Raw genomic sequence first — 13,797 nt, 5'->3', positions numbered from 1 at the left:
ATTGGGTTGATCAATCTCATAGACGGCTCGGCTTCGCCTCACCATCTATGAGATTGATCAACCCAATATATTTCCGTAGTGAGTCAGTAACTAACCTAATAAGTAATAATATATATATATATATATATATATATATATATATATATATATATATATATATATATATATATATATATACACGATAACGATACGATAACTCGCATTGATAGACATTTAGGGTATATAACAAGCGATAAAAACTGAACAGTCCTTTACTTAAAGGGGAAGGAAAGTCATGTAATACTTTATTTATTTTGGAACTAATGTGGTTTAAATGATAACAGTTGGTGATACTGTTTTGAACATAAAATAAATAATGAAGCTTTTATGCTCGTTTTAACGAAGCCGGGTCTAATTTTTTCTGCCCTAGATTTTTGAATGAAATTTTTTACATTAAATTCTACTGATATAATAATTATTTTAAGATAAAAAAATAAGACATTTACCACACCGTTTGTTTAAGGGGTCATCTCAAAGTTTGTTAATTTTTAACATAGGACCCTATGGAATTTTGCTTGAAATGTATCAATTTTGCACATTTTTTTAAACTTCTGCCCCAGGGATTTCTTTTTCTGTTCTACATATTAAAGTTATTGCTAAAAGGCATCAAATGGTCAAATAAAAAACCCTTTTACCTCCTGGTTTGTTCCAGGGGTCTTATCAAAGTTTTTTTTGTATGCCCCATTTGTCAGATAATGGCTATTTTTTATTTGACAAAGACGGAAATGATGATCTTTATAGTAGTATTAAAACATTCAGACATATTTAAGTAATAGAAAAATATATAACATCACATATTAAGGGTCATTAATATAAAATACATGGTTACTGTCTTGAAATATATGAATTAAGCTATATTTAGACGGGTTAAGAAAACATGAGAGGGCTAGGCTTGCTGAACCCTTTTCACGTTTTCGACACGAGCCCAAATATAGCTTACATGTATACTTTGAGATACTTATGTTTATTCTACAATATAAAATTATTTTTACGCATCAAACGAGCTATTTTCAACAAATTTCGCTGAATATCTGCAGTTGAAACTATCACGCCATGGCGTCAACAAAGTCACAATACAAATGAAACGCTGCGAAAGCGTGCGTACTCGTTCTGTACTCGGCCTCGTTAAGTTGAAGAAGTCGTTTTTATTGGAGGCTGCAAACTACAACGAACAGTTTTAAAGATCTTTATTCAACACAATTGCTCTCAACAATATTCTCCATTGTTCAATATTGGAAGGGACCCACGAGTAAGTTTTTAATTACCATGTCGAAATAACGACATCAGACCTTCCTTCGATGCCAGGGATCTGTTGACAATTCATACAACTACGCGGAGATTCCTCTATTACACTATATATGTGCACAAATGTATCATTCAAGTAAACAAACATGATATGTTTGTCATTGGTTTGTGATTTAGCGGAAAGGCAAAAGCACAAGTCGATATTGTTCCATATTTTCCACATCTTGTTAGACTAAGTTTAAAACGAATATTATAATTAGCTAACACTGATGCTATGATGCTAAAACAAAATAGGAATGGATGGTTTGACGAACTATAAACTAAAATTCAATTAAATTATTGAATTAAACAATCGATATTTCTTAGATTTATACATTATTCTGGAGGTTTCATTGAAAATAAATACGAATTACAATCACCGTGGATGTTTACTATTTGATATATTGTACTACATATGTATAGTTTTCTTCCCCTTTAAAGAGGTTCGTTCCTCTGATTTTGGGTAGCCATTTTGGGTCACCTCTAGTCTGGAAATTATGTGTCATATATTAATTCTACTTGTAAATTCCTATTTTATAATGCCAAATTAACTACATTTGATAAAATAGTTAAGGGAAAATTACATATTAATATATTTATTACAGAGTTTAATAAGGACTGTATTTTGTAGCGGAAGGTTTTAAGAAGAAAATGAACATTTTTCATAACTCAGTTGTTTTAGAGTACTGTAATGTTAGCTTCTTTATTTTCAGTGCTGACCAAATTTCCATATAGTTTATGCATTGGGTTATCTTCCTGTTGTTTCAAAAAACATGTTGTAACAGAATTTCAATATTTCTTTTGACATGTATTGGCACATTTAACTAATATTTCATAAAAGTCAGGAAAAAATGAACTCCAAAATTTGCCAAAAATTAGCTTACTTCATGCTATATCTCAAAATTTATATCATAGACCAATACTTTGGTTTTATTTTCTGAATTTGTAAGATAATTTTATTAAATTTTGAGAAAAAGTTTGAGACTTTAAATAATGTTATTGCATGTTGAATCGATAATTGATTATGATTATTTTAAATTTATTAATTTTAAATAATATAGATTTGTATTTAATGCCATGGTTCATTTCTATTAAAAAATTATTGAGGGGAAAGCGATTTATGTGCAATTTACACTTTCAGTGTGCAGAAAGGTCATATTAAATACACTGTAGCACCGAAAGGAGCATATAGACCCCAAAATTTTGCTTTAGCTATGTATGTAGATTTAAAAAAAAATTAGGAAAAAACTTGAAGACTTATGATCGCAGGATCCAACGTCCTTAAAATCCCAAAACTCAATCAGACATATACATAATACAAGCAATACATGTACTAATACTAAAACCTCATCGGCTGCAAGACCTGTTGCCCCTCCTTTACCACACACACGTTTTCTCTCAACAGACAAAGAAAATTGAACTTTGGAGGAGCTGTCTCTTTCTACTTGAATAGAACCAGGTGAAAAATATAATCCTACAATAGACGTTAAGGTGTTCTGCTACTCACCCTACCTTAACCCACAACCATCATCCAAACGGTTAAAGATTTTGACGACTGGCTAATTTTGTTTTGCTCGTCAAGATTTCAGATAAATCAGGTCGCTCACTTTCAAAAATGATGCTACCAGCTAGAGCGCATTCCACATTACAGATGAAACTTAGTAACCACACGCTTTTGAACATGTACTATTGATAGCAATTATAAATGGAATAATATTGTTTCATTCACCTTAGCTTTACATGGACTGCTTTAAATAATTTTGTCGAAAAACATTTATATCAGCTTATTATCCCCCCTTCAAAGAAGGGAGGGCATATTGCTTTGCTGCTGTATGTCTGTCTGTCTATCTGTCCGCCTGTCTGCCGGTCGGTCGGTCCACAAATAGTATCCGTTCATTTTCTTCGCAGAGGTTGCACGTATTGAAATGACTTTTTGTATACACATGAAATATAATATCGAGATTAAGTTCGATTTTGTGTACGTTCGAGCAAGTTTCGACAGAGTTATGCCCCTTTGACTTAGAAAAATTCCAATTATTTGCAGTTTCCGTTCATTTTCTTCGTAGATGTTTCCAAGGGGGGCATAAGTGTTTCACAAACGTTTCTTGTTAATTACTAACATCATTACTAAGTCAATAATTATACATGAAGTTGAAGAGATTGAAATTATTTGGCGTCATCGAAACTGACTTTAGGGTGTTCTTCAGAACACTAATATTATTACAGTTGTTTATCTATCATGATTTCTATTTTGACAGAGTTATGCCTTTTGAACTTTGAAAAAAATGGGAAATTCACTTTCATATCATAATCTCATAACCGTTGCACACATTCAACTCAAATTTGATCTGCGGATGTATCTTACATTGTATAAATATACAAATTGAGATCGGATTTAATTCCAGTCCGATGATTTTTGACAGAGTTCTGCCTTTTGAACTTCACAGTTTTTCGATATTTAACTTTTAAGGGATGCATATATAAAGCTGATTTTTCATATATATATATATATATATATATATATATATATATATATATATATATATATATATATATATATATATATATATATATATATATATAAAGAAAACACAGTCCAAAATTTAATTCAGGTTCGATGATTTTTGACAGAGTTATGCCTCTTAAACTTTTGAAAAAATGGGAAATTCGTAGTTTCTGTTCTGTAACTTTTGAAGTAATGCATATATGTAAAGTTTATATTTCATATAAGGTTAACTTATTAGAAAATACAGGTTAAGTTTGAACTTGGTTCCAGTCCCATGATTTTTGACAGAGTTCTTGAAATAAAACAAATGAGTAATTTTTCAGGGACTTATAACATTAGCGAGCAAACAAATGTTACACTAAATTTGGCATTTTAAATTTTGGTCACCTGCGGGGGCATTTGTGGCGTAACGACACATCTAGTTTAAAATCGAAATAAAATATATGTAGATGTGTATAACATGAAATATTGACAGCAGAGGAGAACCTTTGGCGGTGTACAATATCAATATAAACAATTAAATAACATAACAAATATCTATGAAACAATATGTTGGTGCATTAACATAAATTATTTCATTCCCCCTCCCCCCCCCCAAAAAAAAATATCAAATCTAGATTATATGTTCTTTAAGGTACCCCATTACACCTACACTTACACTTTTTAAGACGTCATGTCACAAGATGGCGATTTAAATGTTTTGTTAAACTGTTTATATCGTTCGATTAGGGTGTATATCGTCGTAGCTCAGTGGTTAAAGTATTGGGCCTCTGAACCGCAGACCATGAGTTCGAATCCGCCTGGAGCTTTTGTTCATGTTAACTGAATTAAATTTTTAAAAATGTAATTTTTCATTAAAAATTGCACATTTTTTACCTATTAGACTTAAATACTTCTTATCCGTTATGATATCTATCATAACCAAGTAATTTTCTGCTGATTTGAGAAAATATTTTACGGTGAAGTGAGCAACCTTAAATAAAAAACACTGTACGTCATGTAGTCCATTTGAAGGAGTGTCTCTGTTCTTTCCTTACATGTAGCAAGATGCCCTACGTCCAGTCCATCACCCATCATTGTTTCCGTTGGTTCATCACCGGTGACTATCACATCTCCAGGCTTTCCGAACAAGTACCCAACGTAAGTATTCAAAATTGACAAAACATTGCTTAGGCAATTTTAATACATGTACTTCAAAATTGTCAGTAGTACAAACTCGAAAATCATAAATTGATATAGTCTTACATACAAGTTTTTGCTCGTTTTCAGTGAACTATTAATGTTCTGCATCAATATTCTGTCGAGTTCATGTATTTATACCTTAACTGTAAAAAAAATCGTTTATATCAAACTGTATTTATTTATACATTGGTGCTCAGTAAAATACTAATTGTTTGTTGATAGATTCAGTGATTGCAGATACACTATAAGCCCACATGATTCCAGTAAAGGACTTTCTTTGACATTCGATGTAATCAGTTTGGACTATTATAATGGATGCTATGATAAGATACAATTAGGATTATGTAAGTTTTATCTTGATTATATTTGTTTTATTCAACAAAATTCTAAAGAGTTGTTATTACATGACTGTGTAAATTTATTTCAAAATACTCAGACACATTTCCGACATTTTTCATTACAAAGTATTGTACTGATGGTGTATTTTCATAATACCCCCTACATCCTAATGTTTAATATAACCTTTGGTCATGTATCGTGTCTGTTCACTTCCATGTCAACTTAGATAATAAAAATGTATTTCAACCTCTTATTTAAACTTTTTATTTAACATAAAACATAAACATTTATGCAAGATACTTTTAAATTAAGCTAAACGATTAAAATATATTTCATGACTAAACTAGAGGTACTGTGAGCAAGCTCACAATTGATACCCCCCGCTAAGAAAACAATCAAAACGCACGTTTTTTTGCTATTATAGAAAATATTGGATGAATCTATTTCACTGTCCATTTTCTATAAATAATAACTGCTGTCTTTTTTTAAAACTGTTAATGCTAATAGGAGGAAACAAACCAATTTCTATCCTTTAATTCCATTTTATTTTAAGTTAACTGTTAATGCATGAGGACATTTGCATCCTTCCGTTAACATCCATGACTCTTATCAAACGAAATCCACATGTCAAGCAGCCATTTAATATTTAAACAGTTTTAATTATCGGTATACTGAGCCCGCTGTTTTCCCAAATTTTTTTACGTATATTTTTTCCCCCAACAAAAATTTCATCGGGGCAGGCCATTTTCAGAGAGACGGGAATGAAATTCTAAAAATAATTTTATGTGGCCTGAGAAGAGCAAGCTCTGTGTCAAATTTTAGCTTCTAATATTTCCATTTATACAAGACATGACGCAGACAGAAATTAGCATTTTTGAAACAATGGCCTTAAACTTCCTTAATTGACCTTGGGTCAAGGTCATGACATTCCCTTGGGTCATAAGCAATGTTTGTGTGAATTTAGAACATTCAATGCATCTCAATAGGGAAGATTTAATTTAAGAAATATTTTATTAAAGTATATAAATACCGGTACATTGAAATGGATTGAACAGCAGGCACAGTGCCTATTAATGTTCTCTCCTGTAGTCAAGGTATAATATGAGTAATTATATAATTTTATATAAGATATATATACATATATATTGCAATAGAATTGTGTATAATAGATTAATATTATAAATAGCATTGGAAGGAGGTACAGTGCAAAAAAATTAACAAAACAAATAGCTTATGATAGGAAAATGAAAATAAAAAAAAAGAAAAATAATGGTTAATTGCTAAGGTTGAAAATAAAAAAGTATATGTAGTGTAGAGAAAAAATGAGAAAGAAAAGAAAAAACATGTAATAAAAACAAAACAAAAATTAATAACAGAGTAGAAAAAATGGAAAGTTTGGGGGGATGGGGTGGGAGGGGGAGGGGGTGAACTAATAAGCAATAAAAAATGAAAAGAAAGGAGTGTAAGGAAAGTCAGTTGTACCCATTTTGATACATTTTTCATACAATGTGTACATTTTTACCTATACATTTACTTAAATCTGTTTGTACTTTTTATGTAAAAATGAATGTTATCAAATAATAGTAAGTTATTTTGAAATGTTAGTTTATCACTTCCAAAAAGTAGATTCTTAATTGTGATTGGTATGGAATTGTCGTTCATATAATCAAATAGAGATTTTCTTTGGGAGGCATATGATGGACAGTGTAAGAAATAATGTTTAGAGTCTTCCACTTCAAGAAAGCACTTCTGACATAGTGGAGAAGCAATAAGGTGGTGTGAGTAAAGGTCAGCATTTAAGTTACTACTGTTATTTTTCAACTGACAATGCCAAATATTTTCTAATCTTTTGCCATGGTTAAATAATTTATGCATATACAGTTTTTTACTATTAATATTTTTGAGGCTGTTCTTAAATGCTGAAACTGTAGTTATATTTTTTGTATTTTGAGGTAGATTGTTCCACAATATAATTTTAGATGGTATAAAACTATTGAAGTAAGATGTTGTTCTTGCAACAGGAGTGCGATAGACACAATAACTAGGTGTGCTTCTCAATAGGGAAGATATGGACCAGACACAAATTTTGCATTTTTTCCTACCAGTGACCTTGACCTAATTACCTTGTATCAAGGTCATGACACACCCTTAGGTCATAAGCAATCTTTGTGTGAAGTAAGAACTTCCAATGTTTCTCCATAAGAAAGATCTGGACCAGACACGAATTATGCATTTTTTCTGCCAGTGACCTTGACCTTGCCCGAATGACCTTAGGTCAAGGTCATGACACACCCTTAGGTCATAAGCAATCTTTGTGCGAAGTAAGAACTTCCAATGTTTCTCCATAAGAAAGATGAGGACCGGACACGAATTTTGCATTTTTTCTGCCAGTGTTCTTGACCTTGCCCGAATGACCTTGGGTTAAGGTCATGACACACCCTTAGGTCATAAGCAATCTTTGTGTGAAGTAAGAACTTCCAATGTTTCTCCATAAGAAAGATATGGACCGGACACGATTGCACAGACAGACGGACGGACAGACTGACAGACGGACGGACGGACAAGGTGATTCCTATATACCCCCCCCCCCCCAAAAAAAAAAAAAAACTTTGTTTGCGGGGGGTATAAAAATAGTTTTTTTTGGTAAATAAATGTTAAGTTTAACACGTGTTTTCTTCTGTCATTTTGTTTTGTCCAAGTAGAAAGGATGATGAGAAACACACCTAGTCATTGTATATACATGTAATTGAAAGGACTAAATTGCTTTCCTCATAATAACTGATGCTTTAATTAACGCTGTGTGAACTCGATTAAGCTTTTATAATATTAAATATCTGCACTACGCTTGATACGCGACATTCATATTGGTAAGCTTGTTCGATGTGAATTTATATGCCATTAATTTTGCGAAAGCATTATTTGTAAGTTACGTTTTCAACAGATGATATTTCTGTACATTTAGTTTTCCCTTAGCAGGTGATATTTTGGCGATAAACAATGTCACATGATATATAAACGAGTTCTGTCCGATCTGCTTAATTTCGTCATTTATACATTATCCTCTTTTGAAGTAGGAATCACCTATTTTATTAACTGCAAAGACAGGGCCACAAACCAGCAAAAAGATCAAAATTCACTGTAACTGTAAGTTATTAAAATATAAAGCGATTAAAGCTATTCACACTGACAAAGATGTGTTCTCATATGCATTTTTGTATACAATGTTAGCATATTTACCCTTATACCGGTAATCCATATACATATATATAACATATTGACCCTTATAATCCTTATCGTTACAACCATATCCTTATAACCTTATAAACCTTATCCTTATAGAAGTTTTATAATACTAATAAACTATGACACCATTTATACTGTTTCTGGGTGAGCAGATACTCAGCAGAAGTTGCAAGCTATCTAAATTAGATAAAATGCGTCTCGAATAAGCGCTACCTCATTATGACATGTGGGTCGTGACGAAATTAGAAAAAAGGTCTTTGAATTATTGTTATTCAAAGATGAACAGCAAGTCTCTTCAAAATGCCACTCACAAATCACTGCAAGTCTCTGCACAAAGTCACTTACTGATCACACACTTAAACTGTTGGCTTTCAATGTCCTGGCTATCTGAAAATAGCATTTAATCTACGGCATAAAATGAGCGAATGACATAACTGATACTGACATGCGACCATTTCTCGCCGAGTAACATTTCTCGCCAGTACATTGTGACTTCAGCAAGCGCAGATCGCCGGCGCGAAGCGAGCTCTACCGGCAAGACGTGTGTGAATAGAAAATTAGGACTAGTTGCACATTCATTCAACGGATATTTTTGGCGTCAGTAAATCGGACCAGTAATGCCTCGTTTTAATCGTCCCAGTAATTCCCTGTAAATATGGTTTCCCATTTCACACTCTCACGAGAACAAGATAAAAGACTATATACATCATGCATTGTAAACTAAATAATTCCATTACATAAGACTAACAGAGTTGTCGTTCCTTCGAGTGACGTCACAATTTCTTGCACATTGACCCCACAGAATTTTTCGGCGTCAGTAAATTTCGACCCACAATATATTAATGCAATTTATCAATGTCGGACGATCTCACTAGACTTGATTCCTTCTCGCGAGAATCAAAGTAAAACTTTTGAGAAACAGATAAAATTGTGTAGTTTCAAGAATATCATGCTTTTTAAGTAAACAAAACAGTATATTTCACTTATTTTTTTTTCGGGGTTTTTTCAAAGAGACAGACGACACTTGACCGACGTGAACTTTGACATCACAATAAGGGGAAATTACTCTGAGTAGTTATTGTAAATCTGCTGGAATATAAATACCAAAATCTTCTCAAAATCTTGCAAAGCTAACGAATGGGGACATTTTTTTTTAAATAGGAAACAGTTGTAACTTGCTTTCATTTGGATGAATGCTCACATTTATTATATTCACTATATATTTACAGCAATTAATTTCTAGGAACGTTTTTTAAAAGGGGGCGCGGCAGCATCATTCAAAAAATATTTACAAGCAAAATAAAAAGAAATTCTCAAAATCAGGGAAATTCTAATCCGGGTGAGGAATGGTGAGTGCGTAGTATGCATTTAGCTCTTTAACTGCTCAATGGTATCTTTATTTTCACATTTATTACATCCTCCCATGGGGGGGGGGGGGGTCCACAACCGTTTTTCTTATATGATCAGCATTTTTTTTTATACGTAAATTATATATTTTTTAAACGGGGGGGGGGACTCTATGATAAGTCAAATTTTTATATGCAAGTTTAAGAAAAATGTCTGCTGCAAGAAAAGAGGAAATAAACTGCAATAAACATTATTTTAAAATCTTTATTATTCAAAAACATTGTAAAAACTGAGATAAATTCTATTTGAATAAATAAACAATCTTATAAATTATGAATAATGAAAATTTACTAGAAAAAATAGGCATGCATGTTTATATTTTATTTTGCATTCAAATTCATTTAAGTTACGTTGATACTTTTATTTTTATTGATTTATCATAATTCATTATTTGATCACATGCTGCGCTCGCCCCAACGGTCGCACCGTAAGACATAAATGTGTTGATAAAATGATGTCACACTGGCGAGAAATGGTGCTCGGCGAGAAATGTTTGCACGCCAGTATAGTTATATGTAACATTAAATAACATTTTTAATATAATGAATCATTTCATATAAAGATATACATATAACTACTATTAAAAACGGGGTTAGGGAGGGAGGGAGGGTGGGATAAAATTGCACCCACCTCTCGAATTCAACAGCTAGGAGTGTGATGACGTCAAATATAAACAGAACGACGTCATGTAAGGTATTCCATTATGAAAATTATGGCGCTAAACATGAGTCAAGCCAAAAAAAAAATAATGCTATAATAATTTGATATATTTTATATTCTAAATAAATCTTATTATTATAGACAATGAAGACAAGTGTAACGTTTTATTCTATATATTTTGGCGATTATGGCCACGACCTACATAATATAGTATATATAAAATTCACATACGTATTTTTGTATACAATGTTACAGCATATTTACCCTTATAATCCTTATCCTTATAACATATTGACCCTTATAATCCTTATCCTTCTAACCTTATAAACATTATCCTTATAACCTTATAAACATTATCTTTATAACCTTATTCTTATAGAAGTTTCATATAATACTTATAAACTATGACAATCTTCATACTGGTACTGGGTAGATACTCAGCAGAAGTTGTAAGCTATCTAAATTAGATAATATGCGTCTCGAAAAAGCACTAAACGGTTGTCTATTGAAAAGACAACCACCGCCAACAAAGTTTGGTGGAATGAGAGACTCTTAACACACACACACATATATATATATATATATATATATATATATATATATATATATATATATATATATATATATATATATGTGTGTGTGTGTGTGTGTGTGTGTGTGTGTGTGTGTGTGTATATATACTTATGTAGGTGTGGCCACAAGCAAAGTCAAACTAGTTAATATATTTTCCCGGAAAACACATTTGCTGCAAAGCCCTTTGTAAGTTAAATAGTTATACACAATTACCAATGTTGGACAGATGAACACCATTACTACGAAACATCTCTTTTGCACGCCACGTAATTTATGGGTAATTAATAAAGAACCCACCATTTACCGAGACTAAACGATTCATAAAATTGTTAAGTCTAATGGCAGCAAGATTTTGACATTTAACGTCGGAGCTGAAACGCCATGACATTATTGGCAACATATTTGACCACCCTATAGTTGTACTGGGAATGATTCGATTCAATTCTGTAATTGTAGATTGCATAGTTGCACGAAACGTAGAAGTGGGATATTGCCTATATCATTAGCACCACAGTGAATAACTAAGATTTCTGGAGGAGATTCATACCTTAATAAAAGCTTTATTTTTGGAATAATGCCGAACCTATTCATTCCTCCTTTACCTTGCCAAAATAAACTGTAGTTATGTATTTCTAATCCTAAATGCACACCATCTATGGAGTTTTTGGCGTAGAAGAATGCCCATTTAATAATCGATGAACCAACGATTCAAACAACTTTTCCGATACCTATATAAAAATATTAGACATGATTCTATACTTTACTGAAGTCTAATATAATTCTGAAAAGCATTGGTACTCCATCTACCTTGTTTTTTAATTTCTGATTCTGAATGCCCGTAAGAGAAACTATCTGAAGCCGCCCCAATACGAAGGAATGAGATTTGTAACGGCATTTTGGAAGACCTGCAACTTCTAGAGATTTATTTAATATTGAGCAGAATTAAAATCTTGTAAGGGGACTGCCGTTCAAATGCATGAATAGCTGCCCACTAACATTTGGTCTGATTGACAGATATTTTTTCAACCATAATACAGGACATATAGAGTTTTTTGCTGGCTCCAACGTTATCAATACTCCCTTTCCTGACTGATCAGTTTTAGAGAAATGAATTTTTAACTCTATGTAATGCTCTCCCGATTTGTGATTTGTTTTAAATTTAAAATGTTCAATACGAATGATTTGATTTTTGCCTTTTGAATTAGCAGTAAATTCACCAACTCGAAGGAAACCATGATAAGCCAAAGAAAATGCCGATGAAAAAGGATAGTTTAAAACATTGACGAGCATACTAATGATGTTACATTAATAAGTTGTTCGAGAATGTTTTTTTGAAATCGGAAGTCTGCAATCTTTTAAATGTTTTGACCTTTTGATTCCTTACAGTAATTTTCTGACTAAAACAATTTGAGAATTGTCCGAGGCTCCTACATGTACTAGTTTGCATTGAAAACCAATACCGGGTATATAAGAAGAAATAGTAGCATGGGCTAAACCTTTAAGCGATAGATGATTAATACAACTGCAAACGTGTGAAACAGGGGGAGGCCAAATTAAATTGAGTTCGTATAACAGCCTGAATTGCTCAAAACTTCTTAGACAAGATGAGTAAGAATTTTTTTTGGTGCTATTGAATTAATCTTTAAGCGTTTTATTTCAGCTTCGAGATCATTTCTATAAAATCTTCTGGAATCTGGATCGGGTGTGACCTGGATTTTGGGGCATGAGCTCGAAATCTGGTTCACTGTTTGCGTGAAATAGAATCGGCAATAGCATTGTTATAACAAACAATGTGACAAGCTTTAAAGTAGATATTGTGAATCATGGAATGTAAAACTAAAAGCCGAACCAATTCCATAACCCTAACTGACTGACGATGTTTTGTTTAAAATAGAAAAAGAAGCTTTGTTGTCGGTGTGAAATAAAATCTTTTTGTCACAAAATTTAGTCTTTAAAAAATCAACTGCAAGAACAATTGGCACTAATTCCAAAAAAGTTATATCTGACATAATGTCAAGGTCTTTCCAGCAGGCGGGCCATTCAAAATAAGCCCACTGTCCATTGAAGTAGACACCACAACCAAACTGATGATTGTCTGCGCAATCAGTAAAGATGTAGTTGGTCGTTTGATAACCAATTGGCATTCATGAAATTTAAGCTACCGTTGTACTTGTGTATAAAATTTAGCCACACACAAAGACCTGATCTCATCCCAGACGTAACTCTAATGAAATGACTGGAGTGCTTAATTCCGCATATAGCATCACAAAATCTTCTATTGAATGCTCTAGCTGATGGAACTGCATTTGAGCAAAAGTTAAGAGAACCTACTAGTGATTGTAACTTTCCAAGAGTAACTTTTTCTTTTTGTAACATTTTTAAGATTGCTGTTTCTAAAGTCAGTATTTTGTCATTAGGAATTCTAATAATCATATTATCTGTATCTATTACAATACCTAAGAACATAATAATCAGCGGGAGGTGGGGGGTTGGTAAAAAAAAACTAATGTTCTTCAACGTATCAAGCCAAATTTTCCCGTAGAGCTTAAGACAATTCAAGTGTG

At 32.4% G+C, this 13,797-nt stretch overlaps 1 protein-coding gene across 7 annotated transcripts in view; it reads left to right on the top strand.

Moving 5' to 3' along the window:
• LOC128155183 (mucin-5AC-like) overlaps positions 1-13,797 on the top strand; it is a 148,572-nt gene that overhangs the window by 19,384 nt on the left and 115,391 nt on the right. For all 7 annotated transcript variants that reach the window (XM_052816780.1, XM_052816782.1, XM_052816779.1 and 4 more), the window contains exons 7-8: positions 4,873-4,969; positions 5,234-5,355. In XM_052816780.1, coding sequence (XP_052672740.1) covers positions 4,873-4,969; positions 5,234-5,355 — 219 coding nt within the window. The remainder of the gene's footprint in view (positions 1-4,872; positions 4,970-5,233; positions 5,356-13,797) is intronic.

The sequence above is a fragment of the Crassostrea angulata genome, chromosome 7, assembly GCF_025612915.1.
Source record: "Crassostrea angulata isolate pt1a10 chromosome 7, ASM2561291v2, whole genome shotgun sequence".
Taxonomy (NCBI): domain Eukaryota; kingdom Metazoa; phylum Mollusca; class Bivalvia; order Ostreida; family Ostreidae; genus Magallana; species Magallana angulata.
Note: the sequence above shows the minus strand (reverse complement) of the source record. Positions and strands in the feature narration are given on the sequence as shown.